Source organism: Aedes aegypti, chromosome 2 (genome assembly GCF_002204515.2).
Source record: "Aedes aegypti strain LVP_AGWG chromosome 2, AaegL5.0 Primary Assembly, whole genome shotgun sequence".
Lineage (NCBI taxonomy): Eukaryota > Metazoa > Arthropoda > Insecta > Diptera > Culicidae > Aedes > Aedes aegypti.
The window spans coordinates 261,128,202-261,148,883 of NC_035108.1; the positions used below are offsets into that span (position 1 = coordinate 261,128,202).

Here is a 20,682-nt window from a genome sequence, read left to right on the forward strand (position 1 = left end):
CGACCAAATTTCATGGATATTCTCCGTCCATTGAAAATCCAAGTGATTTGGATGATGCCGTTGATACTACGACATCCTACATTATGGAAGTTTTTGAAGAAGCATGTCCTCTGCGGTCTGTGAAGACTACAAGAGGGACCCCATGGTGGAATTCCGATCTGACTAGGCTCAGGAAACAATGTAGAAGAAATTGGAACAGACGCCGTTCAGCTGGATCAGAGTCGTTCAAGTCGGCTCGCAAAGCTTACAAGAAGGCTCTTCGATCCGAAGAATCCATGGAAGAGCTTTCGATGCTGAACATTCCGGCTGGAAAAATATTTGTACAAATTTGTCCAGTTTGATTGAAGTTAGTCGGCTTCTTTGTAAATCTTAGGATTACCAAGTGAACGAAATTTGCTTACCTAATGGTGACTTTACTTCTTCTGATGAAGATGTTTTAGAATGTTTATTCAATACACATTTCTCCGGATGTGTAGACATTAGTGTGGGACAAAATTTAGATTCTCGCTCCAGTCCCCTTTTTGGATTGGATCTCATAACAACTGTGCAAAATTTCAGCTAGATTAGTGAAACTATATTTACACGCCAGCCGTTCAAAGTTTGTGTGGGATTTACTATGGGAAAACTTACTTTTGCAAAGAAAAATCGCCAGAGATCGCCCATTGACCTGTTTAAAAATACTGAACACAAAACTCCATTGGTTTTTCTACGATGAAGAATATTTCCGAAGATCGCGAAACAATCCGACACTTGTGAAAAAAGTTATTCAATGAAAACCTATTAACAAGGCGACGTCGATTGACACGTAAAGGAATAACAATAATAACAAAATATGTGTGTAATTTTTATGTGGAATGTATTTTACACCCATTTTATTTTTCAGTATACGTCTCACCCAAGGATGATAAGACAAACTTACGGCATATACTTCAAAATATTACAAAAAAAAATAATCTACTGATCTCCAAATCGTGGCGATTTGAAAAAAGTCAAGGTTTGTCACGCGATTTTATGGGTTAAAAAAGTTACTAGCGTCACCTTGCGGTTGATTTTTTAATTATGTGTTTTACCACAACATTGCCTTCAATCTGGTGAACATCTTTGGCGAAGACACTAACATTCTTGCTGAAAAGGTTCTTGAGATACAGACGATTAAAGAAAATTTGTTGCTAGAGCTTTGTCGACCCAAATAACATTGATAGCTGAACAAATGCTTTTTCAGCTAAGATGTTGTTTATACAACCTTTTTTCAGCTGAAAAACTGTTCCCGGGTAGAGAAAAATTGCAAATGAATAATAAAATTTACCATTCAAATAGAATGTCACAATTTGTTATTTGTCTGTTTGAAATAATATTTAACATAACAAAAATAATAATTAAATACAAACACAAATGCTTAATAATATCATATTTTCGCCATTGTAATTACAAAATATGTTATCTTTCAGATCAGAGGCTTTCAGATTTTTTGGCTTGTAGAGCACTTTTTGAAATGAATTTGATGTGTGGAGCACATATTCTTCACCATCACTCCGTTTAAAACTTGGAATTTTTACAAGCTTAACTCAGCCTAATAAATACTACAAAAATCATGAGGTGAAATTTGTGTTGGACAATCATTTAATTTCGATTTTATTTTTAAAATTGAATTCAAATCTTAAAACAATGTTTCAAAATTATTAAAAAATTCGTGGCTTAAAAATATCAAAATTGCTTTGATTGGTAAATTTTCCAAATTTTGGTGTTAGCGATTTTCTGTAGCAAAATATTACTTTTTAAACCTTTATTAATGTGTCTGAATGGGTTAGCCACAAGTTCAACACTCTCGGAAATTTTCATAATTTTGATGAAACTCGTGGAATATGCCTAATGTTGTATGACGGTGTCAACTTTTAGATTTTCATTAAAGTTGCATGTACCTTAGATTTTGTTTTACGATGAGGCCAAGTATCCCAACAAAACTTATTCACCCTGAAACATTCAAAATATTCCATCGGAAAAAATTTCATGTCTTCAATATTAAATTCAATAGAACCAAATTTTGAAACTATAACTCTCCCATACAAAATGTGGGAAAATTTTCACCAATAGAATATTTTTTACCTTTCAGTTACAAAATCTTAGCCAACATGCTGAACGTTTTCGTGAAAATATCCTAGGTACATTAAAGTTCAATAATAATCGAGATTTTGACACCTTTTCCATAAACACTGTTCTACGTGATTTATTATAACGTCAAAAACATCATGTGGTGAAGATGAATTAAAACCATTTTTTAATTTTTAAGAGCACAAATCTAGAAGACAAAACAGTGGTCTTAATGAAAATTCGATCAACGAGTTACTAATATCTTAACGCGATCGGTTCTTTTGTTCTTTAAATTTAAACTTTTGAAAACTCTAGATATGACATGGATCGGTATAGTGAAAAATCGTATTTTAAAGCAAAATATGCACTGGCACAAATTTTAGAAATGGTCGCGGAGCACCTGCGACGGCTTCGCGGAGCACGATGTGAAAACCGCTGTTTTAGATATTGATAACAACCAGATAACTGAGCACAACAGTCTACTCTTCTATCGTACCGTGCTGCATCAATACCCGAACGCTTAAGCAGGGACAATTGTTTAAACTTCAATTTTAAGATGTTTGCTTTGGATTTAAATGAAGTCACCTTATGTTACCAACAGTTTTAAATCAGATTATTGTTTTAATAAATAATTTAATGGCAAAAATCACAATTATAGGGTGACTTGTTGTATTTTCGGCAGCTTTGTTCTCTTCGTCTTGGGTGGTTTTCTGAAACATATTGGGCTCAAATTATGCACCAATACTTTCACCATATAAGTGCATCTTACTGCCGAATTTCAGAAGTTTGGTCGATAAAAACCCCCCATGACGAAGAGAACAAATCGGCCGATAATACGTAAGTTCCCCTACTATGAAAATCTTTAAAATACAAAAGCATGTCTTGTCCTTAAATCCGGACACCTGAAGCAATCTTTGTTCTTTAATCCGGACACCTTGGAATCAAAATCCGGACAGTTGTTTTATTTTGTGAAATATCTGTATAAAACTGGTTTATACCCCTCATCGAATTAATTATCACATTTATAAAATTTCCATGCTCTCTTGTGTTTTATGGTGCATAGTATTATGAAAAATATGTATATAAACGCATAGCTTACCTCAAGTGCAGCCCAGATATATCCAACCAGCTGATAGTGATCCAAAATACAGCCAGAATATGGAGTTTTTTTTTTCGAATTAAAGGTATTCTGAACACTAAACACATTTCCTAAGATGATATTATCAAGTTTCTTCAGTTTCACTTTCAAAATAGTCACTTTTATAGATAAATAACAAGGCTTTAGAATGATGTTCGGATTTAAAGACACTTGCATGGTTTCCCGGACAGTCTTTTTTTACGCTGTAAAAGCATATTTTCACCATATTTCACTACTTCCGAGTTTCAGAACTGTTAAACTACCTTTCTGTGAACAATTGCATTGGAAAGCTCCCTAAATATTACATTTTTTCACACATTATCGCTAACTTAAACTTGTTGTAAGCTCGCGACGCTATTACCAAAAAACTTGCACTACAAGAAAATGACGTCTGTCTGAAGCAGCTGATTGTTTTCATTTTATTTTTTATAATTATTAGCAATGGTAACTAGATTGTAATTCATAGTAATATGTTGGGAACTGTTGGAAGTAGAAGTTATACGTAAAAATTACCGTATTAATATTATATTTTACCTTCAATCAATGAATTTTACTGGGGTGTCCGGATATTGGTACTGATCTGATTTTGATTCATCACGGTACATATCAAAAGGAAACATTATGATTAGGGACAATGGAAATTCGCGGAAAATTCTTGAAATTTCGCGAGTGACTCAGGCGATAAATTACAAATTTCGCGGATTTGTCGCGGCCCCGTATTTTTGACCATACTTTACACAAAAATACACATTTTGAGTAACAGAAAAAGGCTTTATATGTGTAAATTTCATGGAATTTCAATCAATTGTTTATTTTTACAAATTGAGATTATATGTTTGAAATAAGGGTGGTTTTTGTAAAATGTAAAACGAAAATAACTAGCAGGACAACGTCGAAGTTAAAACTAAACAGTTATAATTTTTTTATGGAACTTCGACTCCAAGATGAATAAACCATTTTCAGAAGCAATAAACTGGAATTTACCTTGATTAGCATACAAATTCTTCAAATTTAACTATTTTCACGGCATTTCGTGGGATTTCCTGAATTTCGCGGTGAAGCCCAAATTTAGCGGAATTCGCGGCCTCCGCGAAATCGCGAATTTCCATTGTCCCTAATTATGATTTAATGATAGGCAACGGAATTTCTCTGTTGTATGTTGGATTCATCGCTTATTTTTGTTGTGTACCGGCACGGTTTATGTTTACAAGAGATGACGGTGTTGCCAGGTGGTAGGTGACAGATTTTTCTACCAATTGTTATATGCTTGCTCTCGGAACATTTGATGTATATTATAAAATCATACCATTTTGTAAAAAGTTTTTCATCATTTAATAAAATTTTAATGTATTTTGTAATCAATTCACAATAAATGTTATGATTTTACGAAACAGTCGCAAACGAATAACGTATAAGTTTCATGTTTCCATGCTTTGCCCAATCTTTCTGAGCAAAAAATTACTCCAACAGAAAAAAATGTAGGAAATTTTAGACAGGCATGTCTCAGTGTGTAGCGGCGTGGTCGATTTGCAGCAAGTGAAAATCACCGCCATTATAGTTTTGAGTGCTGCGGTTAATAAAAATGCGTCTTATTTGATTTGAGATAAATATTTGATTCCCGTTTGAAATGTGTTCTTTTGTTTTAGCTTTTTTTTTCGAAATATTGATAATTCCACTAAGGTCGAACTTCTGCCCTACCTTACTCTACAATTGTTAGAATTAGAATACTCGGCAAAGGACGAAGTCTGCGTGTCATCTGTAGTAGATTGCAAAAAAGTTTGGATATTTTTTTCTTCATACTTGCAAAAATGGAAGATTTCTCCTAATACTTCCAAAACTCAACTAATAATATTCCCACATAAACCAAAAGCTCTTTATTTGAAACCTTCAAGTAGACATGTTGTCACGATGAGAGGGGTTCCAATAAATTGGTCAGATGAAGTTAAGTATCTAGGGCTCATGTTAATAAAATCTTAGATTTGTGTTACCAAATTAGGATGATAGTGTTGTCTAAAAACACAGAACACCTACGTATAAGAAATAATGAATGTAATGTTTAAAATGATACTAATAAAGAAATTAAAAAAAAATGAATACTTAGCGGCCATAGTATTCGTCCGAATATACGGACTGATATCGAGAAGTATTTGCAGAAAAAAAACTAATTCATGTCCCAGAAACCCTTTTTATGACTAAAAACAGTGAAATATTGAGAATACGGAATTTTTGCCTTGATTTTTTTAATCTGAAAACTAGATTTATGGCTCATCAAATCATTATTCAAAATCTAACTTATTTCATCATTTCGAATCGAAACAAAATATCGAATGAAGAAAATCGATTCACTCGATCTTTAGGGATTATACACTTAACTCTCCCTTACTCGATATTCCGTATCTCGATATCGAGTTAGAGAACCATAGTAAAAGTTGGTTTTCATGGCTAACTCGATGGTCCCTTGGATCGCAGTTGCATTGGTTTTGTGTTCTGTAACTCGATACCTCCCTAACTCGATGGTCCCTTCAATATCGAGTAAGGGAGAGATGACTGTAACATCGATTCAAAAAATCGATTAATCGGAACGAAAAAATCGATGTTCAGTACATCGATTTTAAATCGCCCATCGCTATTTACGATAGACTTGATTCAAACCCATGACCCTCACCATGGTCTTGCTGAATAGTTGCGCGTTGACCGCTACAACTAATAGGAACCTACTACTTTTATTAGTAGCAATAGAAGCTATAAGTTTTTTTTTATAAGTTGTGAGCTGTAGGGTTCAAAACCATGATTCATTTTTAAAAACAGTCGTCGTAATATTTGATATTTAAATCCCACTGAGAAACTAACATGTGTCCACGAGCAAATCGGAATGAATACCCTTTCACTGCTGAAGGCATGACAACTTTGACTGGATTAAAAACTACCACGGACTGGCGACATTCGTCACTAGCACTATATGCGCTACCAGTCATCCCAATATCTGTCCATCAAGCTCCCGGCATTTCTGCGGAAGCATGGAAACCCGATCGCCCCCGGGTTGATTCGCTTGTTTACTTGTGTCATATGTTAATTTTTCACGACTGATTATGTTGTTTGGCATTCCACTTGTTCCACTTGATTACAGCTGACAGTGTCACTGTGCAGGGCAGTTAAGTAGCAGGGCAGCAGTCGGGAAATTCGCCAGTAATGTCGGACTGCGAGGGGAAACCCTGCAATAGAAACGAATTGTATAGAGATCATTTTCATCTCACCCTCTGCGCTGCGCTTTCGATTGGATGTGATGTTTGCTTCTGGAAGTGGACAAGCCCGAGACGGGGACATGTAATTTCAAAAACGCGCAATCACATTGTCCTGATGGCGCGATGCTGTCAAGTATCAACTGTCAGTGCTTGTAAGTGTCAAATCTCGAGAAGTGTAGTGTATGTTACGCTTGTATGGCAGGTTGAATCGAAAATTGTTAGGCGGAATGTTGATTATGTCGACTGGAAATTTGGCACTAGTTCGGGCATTAGTAGGAGTTGACATTTTATGCTTGCAGTAGTAGCACTGTGTAAGGGAAATGTAGTGTATAAATAATAAATAATTTAATTACTTGCTTGATGTTTGATGAGCCATTATTTGCTACGAATCTACACCGAATTGAAGATTCTTCTTCGATCCTGGGTCAATCGCTTCAAAAAGACCTAGAACATTATGTGCATTTAAGTATCCTTTAACTACAAAAAGCTATCGTGTCTATGGCAAGCCACAAAATCGATGGCTTCGCCCGGGTTATCTTTTGTCTATTGGCTTTGCTTGTTATTCAGCTCAATGATGCTTGACAGTATCCAACAAAAAAAGTTTTCAGTTCAAAATTTCAAAAACCGTGCAAAAAAAGTAACACCATTTCTCGACGTTTCATGCAAAAATAAGGTTTTGGCGGAAAAAAATGTATGGAAACTTTTTTTGCACGGCCGTGTAAAAAAAATCCGTGCAAAAACAGAATCGGGTGTATACTTTTGGTACGATCCGTGATGCATACGACCAAATGTCGTATTAGAATTCACTGCCGAGTATGGTTCACAGTACTTTATGTTCTAAAATTCCGAAAGCCCTCGGTCGGTCTCGCTAGCTTAGAACATCGTGATCCACAAGTAAAGTAGGTAGATCATGGAGCCCAAAACTCCAGAAGGATTTGGATAACCTTCATTATCCCATTTTATGTAGTTGAAACGTCTGCAAAGGCTTGGTAATCACTGTATGTCACTTAATGTAGTCATTATATGCTTCAAAGTAATTCCATAAAGTTAATAATGAGAGTTTTTCGTGAGGGTGGTAGATAAAAGGCAGGCCAAGATATATTGATACTGAGACAATGCTCGATGGAGTTTTGTTTGAAAACATGTACCACGAGTGTGTTTTCTTTTTCAAAGAGCATTCCGTCAAAAAAAAAAGTATTTCAACAAACTTCTGGTGATAGAATTGTTAATGGAGTACTGCAGGTCAATTTCATGGCCGGCTCATAAACATACCCTCAGTTCACGGTAATTCCCGCTGGTATATATAATACAGCTGGTTTGACTTCCTATGACGGACCATTGACAGTTTGCGAATGCGAATGCTGTTTCTTATTAAGTGAAAACTTTGGTAGCGTAGCAGGATTATCCCACGTAAAGTTTGGTTGAGTAAATGCGATGATAATGCAGTGTATGCTTTTTACCATCATCCCAATTTTAATGAATCATCATCATTTGTGTGAATAACTGTCTGAAGAATCATAAGTGTTTTCTTAAGCAATTTTTACTGTAGCCTTTCGATAATAGAATGAGTTGTGTTGGCGGAGGTCTTGAAGATATAAAATCATACTAGTAGAACATAATGGGGTTTTGTATCTTGTATAAATGGGAACTCAATAGTGCACTTAACTGTAGTGCACAATAAGAAAAAATGTTACATTTAATGATCAAGACGTCTAGCATCAGTTGCGCTTGGATGAGTCTACTCAAAAACATTTCAGCAGCTGAAGCTAAATTTCGTTTCAATGTATACCGCAAGTTGTATTCTTAAGTTACGTTTTTGACGTTAACTTAATTGGGTAATTTTGTTAGAAAATTTAATTTAATTTAATTTAATCTCGATATCTCTCCGTATGTCGATGATTTTTTTGGTCCCTTAATTCTGCAAACATTTTCACTCTCCATATCTCGATAACCTCCTTATCTCGACATATCCCTAACTCGTGTGATTATCATTCCTGATTTTCACTCCGTATGTCGATATTCTCATTATCAAAGGTAACTAAAATAAATTATAGGGATTCACAAAAATTTGCGAGGATGAAATGACGCCTGTTTGTTTTAAATTTTCCCGGTAACGGAGTGGTTTTTAATCTAGTATTCATCAAACATTTGTTCTATGTCTCGATCTCTCCTTATCTTGATTATGTCGACTGGAAATTTGGCACTAGTTCGGGCATTAGTAGGAGTTGACATTTTATGCTTGCAGTAGTAGCACTGTGTAAGGGAAATGTAGTGTATAAATAATAAATAATTTAATTACTTGCTTGATGTTTGATGAGCCATTATTTGCTACGAATCTACACCGAATTGAAGATTCTTCTTCGATCCTGGGTCAATCGCTTCAAAAAGACCTAGAACATTATGTGCATTTAAGTATCCTTTAACTACAAAAAGCTATCGTGTCTATGGCAAGCCACAAAATCGATGGCTTCGCCCGGGTTATCTTTTGTCTATTGGCTTTGCTTGTTATTCAGCTCAATGATGCTTGACAGTATCCAACAATAGTAGTTTACGAAACAAGTTGCAGAAAGATGATTTTTACAGCACGAGTCGTAAATTTATCCTACGAGGCTTGCCGAGTAGGATAATTACGACGAGTGCTGTAAAAATCGAGTTCTGCAACGAGTTACGTACAACATTTTTTGCAATTTCGTACAAGACCACTTGAGGGTATCCAAAATTATATCGGAATGCATTCACCATTATTTTACAATTACTGAAAAATCGTTGTGTAATGATTCATTACGCAACTCAAAACAGTTGCGTAATGAGAAAGCGTTGCGTAATGAACCATTACAGCACTGATTTCAGTTGCGTAATGATTATTCCCGCACTGCATTCTTCAGTGCAGGAAAGTAGGCCGTTTCATGACAGATTGGCGTGATGAAAAACAGCCTATTACGATGAGAAATTGCAAAAAAAAAGTTTTCAGTTCAAAATTTCAAAAACCGTGCAAAAAAAGTAACACCATTTCTCGACGTTTCATGCAAAAATAAGGTTTTGGCGGAAAAAAATGTATGGAAACTTTTTTTGCACGGCCGTGTAAAAAAAATCCGTGCAAAAACAGAATCGGGTGTATACTTTTGGTACGATCCGTGATGCATACGACCAAATGTCGTATTAGAATTCACTGCCGAGTATGGTTCACAGTACTTTATGTTCTAAAATTCCGAAAGCCCTCGGTCGGTCTCGCTAGCTTAGAACATCGTGATCCACAAGTAAAGTAGGTAGATCATGGAGCCCAAAACTCCAGAAGGATTTGGATAACCTTCATTATCCCATTTTATGTAGTTGAAACGTCTGCAAAGGCTTGGTAATCACTGTATGTCACTTAATGTAGTCATTATATGCTTCAAAGTAATTCCATAAAGTTAATAATGAGAGTTTTTCGTGAGGGTGGTAGATAAAAGGCAGGCCAAGATATATTGATACTGAGACAATGCTCGATGGAGTTTTGTTTGAAAACATGTACCACGAGTGTGTTTTCTTTTTCAAAGAGCATTCCGTCAAAAAAAAAAGTATTTCAACAAACTTCTGGTGATAGAATTGTTAATGGAGTACTGCAGGTCAATTTCATGGCCGGCTCATAAACATACCCTCAGTTCACGGTAATTCCCGCTGGTATATATAATACAGCTGGTTTGACTTCCTATGACGGACCATTGACAGTTTGCGAATGCGAATGCTGTTTCTTATTAAGTGAAAACTTTGGTAGCGTAGCAGGATTATCCCACGTAAAGTTTGGTTGAGTAAATGCGATGATAATGCAGTGTATGCTTTTTACCATCATCCCAATTTTAATGAATCATCATCATTTGTGTGAATAACTGTCTGAAGAATCATAAGTGTTTTCTTAAGCAATTTTTACTGTAGCCTTTCGATAATAGAATGAGTTGTGTTGGCGGAGGTCTTGAAGATATAAAATCATACTAGTAGAACATAATGGGGTTTTGTATCTTGTATAAATGGGAACTCAATAGTGCACTTAACTGTAGTGCACAATAAGAAAAAATGTTACATTTAATGATCAAGACGTCTAGCATCAGTTGCGCTTGGATGAGTCTACTCAAAAACATTTCAGCAGCTGAAGCTAAATTTCGTTTCAATGTATACCGCAAGTTGTATTCTTAAGTTACGTTTTTGACGTTAACTTAATTGGGTAATTTTGTTAGAAAATTTAATTTAATTTAATTTAATCTCGATATCTCTCCGTATGTCGATGATTTTTTTGGTCCCTTAATTCTGCAAACATTTTCACTCTCCATATCTCGATAACCTCCTTATCTCGACATATCCCTAACTCGTGTGATTATCATTCCTGATTTTCACTCCGTATGTCGATATTCTCATTATCAAAGGTAACTAAAATAAATTATAGGGATTCACAAAAATTTGCGAGGATGAAATGACGCCTGTTTGTTTTAAATTTTCCCGGTAACGGAGTGGTTTTTAATCTAGTATTCATCAAACATTTGTTCTATGTCTCGATCTCTCCTTATCTTGATGGTCCCTTCGATATCGAGATGTGAAGAGTCGACTGTATTATTGCAAAGATTATTTTTTGCTCATATTCTATTCATAATTGATAAATCAGCTAAAAAACATCAATGTTCATGAACATAAGCTGTGATACTGCTTTGAAAAAGTATCCCTTCTTTTGTATTGGTGTGTATATTTTTGAAATTTGTGTTCGTCAATGCCTTTTTTTTATAAAACACTATAAGCACTCACAAAATTAGCAGCTTCATGTTCGTAGAAAAGTACCGAAAGCGTGTTATACATACATGCTGAATAACGCTTCCTCTTGCATACGATGGAGCATATCCCTATCAAGCACTACATCAGCACCAATACTACTACTCTTGTCACTGTCTTTATCTGCAACCACGTACTTCCTTTTGTCAGAATCTATTGTCCATCCTACTGTTTTTCCGCTAGTTACACTGAAGATAGTTAAAAATTCATATTTTCAAACGTATTGTAAAATTTTAATTTAATTGTATATATAGGTTTATAAAATAATTCAACAATTCATGTAATTTTTTATGTCATTCAGTTTTTATTTTCCCAAAATAGTAATCTAATTCGTTTTACAATCTTTTTTCTCTCATTTCAGTTACACAGTATCATTAGGTTTGCTAGACACACTAGTTAGGAAATTCACCAAAATCCAAGAATCGGTCGAGACTCAACAAAGCTTGGTGCTATCTCTGCTGGCTTCACTGGGGCTACTAACGAAGCTGGCAGAGCTCTGTCCAAAAGGTATGTTTCAGAAATTTGCATTACCACGGCCGTTTGATGTATGATTCTAACCCAATCGGTGCTGCAATCGTTTCAGGTCCCGACATCACCAAGTTTCTGGCGACGGTCAAATCAACGGAACTGTTCGGATCGGTCTCTCTGCTGTATGCAGCTATCGTGCCCATTGGTAAGACACCTTTCCACAACACATTCATTCGGCTAGCCTTTGTCTTGTTTGGCTCTGGACAACACCAGAAACGGCATTGTTTTGCTTTTTTTTTCATCCGTGGGTCTGCGCGGGTCCAAGATCGAGCTTATTTACTGCCGAAGTGTTTGCTCTCCCAAAGTTTGCTCTGCTCTGCTTTTATTTGGTTAATCCGTTGACTTTCCGCACGGTCCCGAAGCGTAAACATGCTTGGACTGAATGTGACTGTGTTTAAAGGTACAACATGGAACTGGTTAAATCTGGACGCGTTGAACTTCACTAGTGAGTTATAGTTGTAGAATGTTAAGGTGAAGATGAATTTAAGCCAAACCTTAAATTTTCTAGAGCACAAATCTGGAGAACTGAACACCCGTTTGAGTTGAAAACTTAATCGATTGGACATCACCAACTAGTGACCAATCGATTAAGTTTACAGCTTAAACGGATGTTTGGCTCTCCAGATTCATGCTCTTTAAAATTTGAGGTTTGGCTTCGATTAATCTTCACCTTAAACTAATTGGACATTAACAACTTTGCCGATTACATCAGTCTCCCAAATCAGCAGAATGAAGAAACATTTTGAGATGTAATTGTAGAACGTCATAATCGTTTAGAAAAATCAGAAAATTATGTTTTCCAAGCTAGCTCCATCATGCGATGAAATTATCAACTAATAAACTTGTGATATACAGCCCTTGTCCTGTAGCAAATCATTGCTGACGAATATTTAACTTTATATAGAACTGTTTCGGAGGTACAGTTGTGTTCAGAGTAATAGTAATGAAAGTCAAATTCCATACAAAATGCGCAACTTTGGCATGCTGTAACTTTGTTTCCACAAATGCAATCAGTATGAAATTTTGGCAGAAAACTAAAAATATCCTCAATTTCATGATCACAAAATATGAATCTTTTCACAGTACCGGTGAAAAAGTCAAGTATCAGAATGAAAGTACTATTATTTTGAGCGTTTCCACCTGGTGCGTAACTTTTCAACCGGTTCTGTGAAAATTTTCATATTTCGACAGAATTGAGAGCGGTACAAGAAAGCGAAGGCAATCACGGAAACAACAAGCAGTATGTAGGGTTACCAGACGTACTCTTTTTAGAGTACATGTACTCTTTTTTTCCTTAAAAATTTGTGTACTATTCTTTTCCATAAATGGGCTCAAGTGTACTCTTTTCCAGATATTATAAAGAATTGCCGAACAAATTAAATAACCTTTTAAAGCAACCAGTCCATCAAACTTTTTTTTGTTAAATACGAGTTAAACTCTTAGGCATGTTTCAGCTGAAAAAACTAATATTAAGGGGTATCGATTCTCTCAGAGTGTGGATCAGATTGGGCAGTGATTTAGTAAAGCTCTCGATTCGTTGAAAAATTTAACTGTGATTAAAATGTGGCAAAACTGGCTATGTCTATGAATGTTACAAACGTTTGCATTATTTAAGCAAAAAAAAAAGTCGCAATTAGAATTTTTTTTCGAAATCCAGCTTTTGGTTTTTAAAACGATCAATGACTTAAAATAACAAAAAAATCAACACAACGAAATTAAGACAGTCACACAAGTAAAAAGTGCGTTTTTAGTTTTTAGGTGAACTCCAAGGTGTACTCTTTAGTACTCTTTTTCCGAGTTTAAAAAATATACTCTTTGCAGTGACAGCAAATATGGTAACCCTAGCAGTATGTATTAAGCCATCAAACTGAGAGAAAAAAAACAAGCAGAATGAAGAAGATTTTACGAAACTGTCAATGGCGTGCGGAGAAAAGCAGTGCCATCTGCCGTCATGTACAATGACCATGAAGGTAACTTGCTAACAGATAAAACCATAGTGGCTGCCAGGTGGAAAGAGCACTTTGAGCATTTGTTGCACGAAGAGAACATAAGCTCGTCGAGGAATAGATGAACCATCGGCGACGATGGACAAGATATGAAGCCCCCGACACTAGATGAGGTCATAAAAGCAAACAAAGAGTTGACGGATTTCACGCCAACTCGACACGTGATTGGCAGCACCAAACAAAAGTATGTGAAACTAAGATACTTTGCATATTTTGTATTTTCAAAATCGATCTAGACTAACATTTGAAAAGGGTCAAAGTTTTTTTTTTACTTTTTTTATAAACCCGTATAACTTGAAAACGGTAAGACCTACAAAAAAGTGTTGTATGGGGGACTGTCGTGAAGTTTCCTGAAGTTTTCGGAAAAAAATATTGAAAAAATAAAAACACATTTTCTACACCGAAAAAACAATGATTCAAAACTTTAAAGTCGATTTAAAAAAACGGCCATTTCAGATTTTGATCATCCTTAAGCAAAAAGTTTCGTAATTAAATTTACTAAAAGTCGTCCATACATTGCAAATTGGGCATATTTTAGGGAAAAAAGTTTTTCTAACATCGAATTTTTTAAGTCCAAAATTATTTTTTTTGATTTATTTTATTCCGCTTTAAATAGTCTAGTATGCTCATATTTTAAAGTGATAAATGAGTTTTAATCACAAAATAGATTATATTTGTTTTATTGGGAGTAGTTAAAAGAAATAAAACGGAATTATACAGAGTTTTTTTTAATTAAATACAATTGATCTCGCACCAAACCGCTTATGAGAAAATGAACTCCGTCTAGCAATCCGATGGGTTTTTAATGGTTGGAAAGATATCACAATAATATTTTATTTCTTATTTGGTCAAAGCCAATCTTAACAGGTGTCTGGAAAGGGTCAATATTATGCTTATGAAAAAAAAGTCGTGGTGTTTTTTTATCATGCATCATTATTTTTATTATTGCTATATATCCTAAAACGTAGTATCTGCACATGTATATACATTATTTTTGGGCTTTACTGAATAAATTGAATATTTTTGGATCATCCTCTGAATTGGTATACCGTTTGGCTGCAATTTGTGTATGTATCACTAATAGGCATAAAACAATGATATTTTTGGGTACCAAGGACAGTTTTAACCTTATCAAACAATTCCATCAATTCCTCTGACATTTTAACATACTGTTCATTAGATATATAACAGAAATTTAATTTGGTGATACATGTATCAGTTTGTTTCACTGCCCAGTCGAATAGTTCTCGCGGAGTTGCGATTGTGTTTCCATAGTCTTTTGCAAGACTTGCTCTTTTTGCCATTCGCTTGAGAGTGCCACCAATAGCGTCACAGGGGCCTTTGCCGTGGGATGTGGCAAAAAAGTGCCATTCTGCTTCCAATTTATATATTTACTTGAAATTACATAAGCTGGCAAATTTTTTTTTTTATTTTTATAATGAACTGCAGCTTCATCTGACATAAAAATAACTTTTGAGAAATTTATTTTTTGTTTAACAAAATTTATCAATTTTGAAATAAATAGCTGAACTGCTACTGTATCATGGGTCAACAATTCTGATATTATAATAAAACTAACGTTTTCCAATTTATTATCTTTTTTATGGTAAATCTCGAATGGGTGTATCGTTGCTTGGGAATTATTCCAGTGATATCCTTGAGCAGCGTTTTGTATGATAAAACTATAATTTTCAGAAATGTCGCTATTTGCAAGTATTTCACCTTGTTTTAAGGAGTTTTTTTTTTTGTTTCGTAGAAAAGAAGACTGTTCTTTGCAAATAAAATCATGAGTTATTAGCTTATCAACTTTCTCCACGAAATACGTAACAAATTCTTCAACAGGCTTTATTATAGTTTCTAAATTACAGCGATCGGTGGTGAGCCATTGCTGAAAAACTACATCTTCTTTGTCGCTTTCCTCTAAAAGCGAGATTAGTTCTCCTGTAATATTTTCTTTGGAATTACACTTTTCACATTCTCGAAAAAAAAACAATCAGTCGTTCTTACTAGAACATCGCATAACAGTTTTTCACAAATTTCTGCCTGAGAGACAATTCCTAAACTGTTAAGCATTAATTTAACATTTTCGTGGTATGTGCACACACATACATTGTGAATTCCTGTGCTATTGAGAAGCCTACAATGTTTAGGCCTCAACGTAGTAAAAAAAGTAAAACCAATTTCTACATTTTGGCATCTTTCTTCAAAAATCATGTACACCTCTTTAAGAGACATCATCAATAGACGCTTTTGAACTTGTTCTTTACTACCATTTCGGTACTTAGAAACGAAGTCATTGGCTCCTGGCATAGGCCTACTAATATCATCACTATCAAAGAAATCCATAACAACCTGTTTATCTGTTTCACTAATTCCATGCCCACTTCGAGCCCTTGTGGTACATAGAATGCCCTGTTCATTCACAAGTTGTTTCACTTTTCTTACCATGTAAATTGGTGCCTCGAACTCCTCGACAATTTTGTTGATCGACCACGACTTAGGAAGAACCGATAATATTTTCAACTGGTCATTTCTGTCAAGTCATTTTTGTCTGTGAGTTGAATTTTTCTTTCAACTGATTGATGATTTCCTCGAATGCCTCCACCTTGTCGACGTCCATTGCATCCATGCCTAGTACAATGATAATAATGATAAAATGAAAAGAGTTTTATTGACATCAAGCTTAAATAGTTATATGCATAGGTAGAACGACAATTATAAGTTAAATACCTATCTTTCTATACACTCACGCGGTGATTGTTGAGTAACTCAGGTCGTTAACGGACATTTTAGGTAGATAACAATACAAACATTATTTCTTATTCATCTGGCTTGTAACGCAGGTACGTTTAGTAGTATTATCTAGAAGAAAATTTAATGGGGTATGGATCAGGTTGTTCCTTTTCAATGTTTGCAATCTTTCGAACCATAAAAATCCGTCGGATTGTTAGACGGAGTTGATTTTCTCATAGGCAGAGGCGAAATCCATAGATTGCCTTCATTTAAAAAACATAACCACTGCATAATTCCGTTTTTTAACTATTCTAAATAAAAAAATACAATTAATTTCTGATTCAAACTCATTTATCACTTGAAAACACGATCATATTTGACGGTTTCGAACAAAATCTTTGAAAAAAAAAATCAGTTTTGGACTTGAAAAATTCGTTGTTAGAAAAACTTTTTTCCCTTAGATATGTCCAATTTGCAATGTATGGACGACTTTTAGTAAATTTAATTACGAAACTTTTTGCTTAAGGATGATCAAAATCTGAAATGGCCATTTTTTTTAAATCAACTCTTAAGTTTTGAATCATATTTTTTTTCAGTGTAGAAAATGTGTTTTTATTTTTTCAACATTTTTTTCTAAAACGTCAACACCTTTTTGTAGGTCTTACCGTTTTCGAGCTATACGTGTTACGGGTAAAAAAGTAAAAAAAAAACTTTGGGACTTAAAAAATTCGATGTTAGAAAAACTTTTTTCCCTAAAATATGCCCAATTTGCAATGTATGGACGACTTTTAGTAAATTTAATTACGAAACTTTTTGCTTAAGGATGATCAAAATCTGAAATGGCCGTTTTTTTAAATCGACTCTAAAGTTTTGAATATTTTTTTTTTCAGTGTAGAAAATGTGTTTTTATTTTTTCAATATTTTTCTCTAAAACGTCAGGAAATTTCACGACAGTCCCCCATACAACACTTTTTTGTAGGTCTTACCGTTTTCGAGTTATACGGGTTTATAAAAAAAAGTAAAAAAAAACTTTGACCCTTTCCAAATGTTAGTCTAGATCGATTTTGAAAATACAAAATATGCAAAGTATCTTAGTTTCACATAGTCTTCACACCCAGAAAGTTTCATTGAATTCTGAAGGGGTGCTGCCAATCCCTTTGTCGAGTTGGCGTGAAATCCGTCAGTTGAAAAACAGTACGGTTGCTGGAAATGACGAGATCCCGGCCGAATTTTCAAGCATTGTAGCTAGCAGCTGGGCCCAGATAGCCGTAGCGGTAAACGCGCAGCTATTCAGCAAGACCAAGCTGAGGGTCGTGGGTTCGAATCCCACCGGTCGGGTTGGAAATGTTCTCGACTTCCCGGGGCATAAAGTATCATCGTATCTGCCACACGATATACGCATGCAAAAATGGTCATTGGCATAGTAAGCTCTCAGTTAATAACTGTGGAAGTGCTCATAAGAACATTAAGCTGAGAAGCAGGCTCTGTCCCAGTGAGGACGTAACGCCAGAAAGAAGAAGAAGCTAGCAGCTGTACGAAGTACTGCACCATACTCTGTTATGGATGTGGGGTGAAAAAGAACTGCCTGCTACCTGAATGGAGTGCGCCAATTACCGAGGAATAACGTTCGTCACTTTGGACGCGAACAGCTTTCCCGAGAAGCTCACAAGGTTGATTAGAGCGACTATGGACGATGTGCAGATCACGGGCAAATACTACAGTTCTTTCGAATCTCACCGGGGAATACGACAGGGTTGTATTTTGTGCCTGCTGTTCAATATTGCGCTAGAAGATGCCATGCAGAGAGCCGGACTTAACAGTCGAGGCACGATTTTCACGAGATCCGGACAATTTGTCTGCTTCGCGGATAACAAATATCCATTGGGAGAAAATTTGAAACGGTGGTAATTATGTTCACTCGTCTGAAACGCGAAGCAACAAGAGTCGAAATGGTGGAGAATGCGTCAAAACAAAAACATGTTGGTAGGTAGAACTGAGCGCGACAGGGCCCCCGACTAGGAAGCAGTGCACTGCAGTGTCACGATAGACGAGGATACCTTCGAGATGGTAAATGAGTTCGTCTACCTCGGATCCTTGCTGACGGCTGACAACAACGTTAGTCGAGGAAAAGGAAGGCGCCTCATCTGTATATATTCTCATTGCTCTACGCCCTACTGGTCAAAACAACGGGACAGCTAGTTGTAGATAAATATGGGCTGGGTAACTTTCGAACCAAACCTCTGTCGAAGTGAATCAAAAGTACCAAGAGTAAAAACATATTGGCACAATGGAGGGGGTTAGAAGTAAAGGGGTGTAAATGACAGAAATCTAGTTTTGAAAAAAAAATTGTGGAGCCAAAAAATAAGCCTATCTTCTACGAATAATATTATTTTTCCTGTTGGACGAAAAAAAATCACCTATAATATCGTTGAAAAGCTTGAAGTAGAATTTTGTAGTACATTTAATTAAAAAATCGAACAAAGGGTCACCCTTTTGCATTTGGGCCCCTCAATTAAAAACCGGGACATTTTGGAAAATTATTCCGGCAAAACTAGGAAAAAAAGCGGGAATTTCAAAATGAATATTTGGTGGCCACCCTGTATTTACCTTTGGACATAAAAGCGCTGGAGCTGGTGTGGCTACTTACTTGGAACATCATTCACGATTTTGACGGATCGTCAACCTCTGGTACCGTGGTGCATCAATACCCGGACGCTTAAGGTGCTACAAATGTTCTTACTTCAATATGGGCGTGTTGTTTTAGAAAATCCTCGATGCAATATTGCTTGATAGATTGTTTCAAGACAGATCTTCATAAAAGTGATGAAATTTTTGATAAAAATCATGATTTTAACACAAAAATCGATCAAATATTGAAGCATGTCTTGTTGTTAAATCCGGACACCTTAGACAATGATGTCTTTAATTCCGGACACTTTTGGATCGAAATCCGGACAAAGGTGTTATAGCATGCAATATCCGTTAAATTTCAATGAAAATAATATCAACACGCAATTAAATAACAATCTTTAATAAACATGATGTCCACGATTGCTCCACAATGGCAAAACAAATAACACGTTTGTAAAAAAAAACTGGTTTGATTACCTGAGCTGAAGCACACGTAGCTTGAACTGCATTCGATGCGGCTCGAAAAGCTATTATTAAAAATAAATACAATTTATCCAATAATCAATTGCATTCTTAATGCTCACTACACTATCCACAGTTGGTTTTCAAATTTTCACTTATTTTTTCATTCGGGAATCTCACTTACACTAGTAAAACGGGGGTCCATTACGCGATGTCCGGATCTGAAAACACTGGCTCATAATCCCGGACAGTGTTTTTGCACACCGATAAATATATATTTCCAATTTATTTATTGATAGTGAAGTCACCAAACTTCCAAAATATCTTCTTTTGAACAGTTTTGGATAAAAATTCTATAAACATATATTTTACTAACTTTTACTTCAAACAAACGTTGTTCGCGCGTTCATTGATCGTTCAACTCGAGTTGAAGTTAAATCACGACGAAATGACGTCCAACATGAACAAATAATTTGTTTTTATTAATTATTTAGCAGTGGTTACTAGATTAGAAATATATGTAAAATGATCAGCATTGTTCATTTAAAGGGGGATGAATAAAAACCAGACATATAATCACGTAATTTTAACTGTAATTAAGTAATATAATTAAGGCCGCACGGGACGTCATCATAATCACCCTATCCATTTCAAGAAGCAAATCTCAAGAACCACTCCATATATCGATGCGAAAATGTATCACTATGATTCTATATATGTAGTGCACAACCCGATAAATTTTCAGCTTCATCGGTTCACTAAAACTCGAGATTTGCTTCCACAAAGTTTTGATAATTATTGTTAGAGTGAGACGAAAGATAGGGAAAATAACACGGTCTCCCGTGTCCCCTTAAAGTGTCCGGATATTGGTACTGTCCGGATTTTGATTCACCACGGTATCGATGTTTAGACGAAATGTCAGATATGGTGTTTGGCAAGCTACAATGTTAGGGTGTGTTCCTGGCTAAGTATGAATATAAAATCGAGTGCATCAAAGGAGTAAGCAACAAGGTAGCAGATTTTGTCACGATCACTAGTTTAATGTAGTGATGACGGCGTT

The 20,682-nt window shown here is 35.5% G+C and overlaps 1 protein-coding gene across 1 annotated transcript in view; it reads left to right on the forward strand.

Moving 5' to 3' along the window:
- Window positions 1-20,682, forward strand: part of LOC5570926 — a 231,975-nt gene that overhangs the window by 175,593 nt on the left and 35,700 nt on the right. Inside the window, exons 9-10 of the mRNA XM_021844903.1 lie at window positions 11,624-11,769; window positions 11,846-11,935. Of these exons, the coding sequence (XP_021700595.1) occupies window positions 11,624-11,769; window positions 11,846-11,935 (236 nt within the window). The remainder of the gene's footprint in view (window positions 1-11,623; window positions 11,770-11,845; window positions 11,936-20,682) is intronic.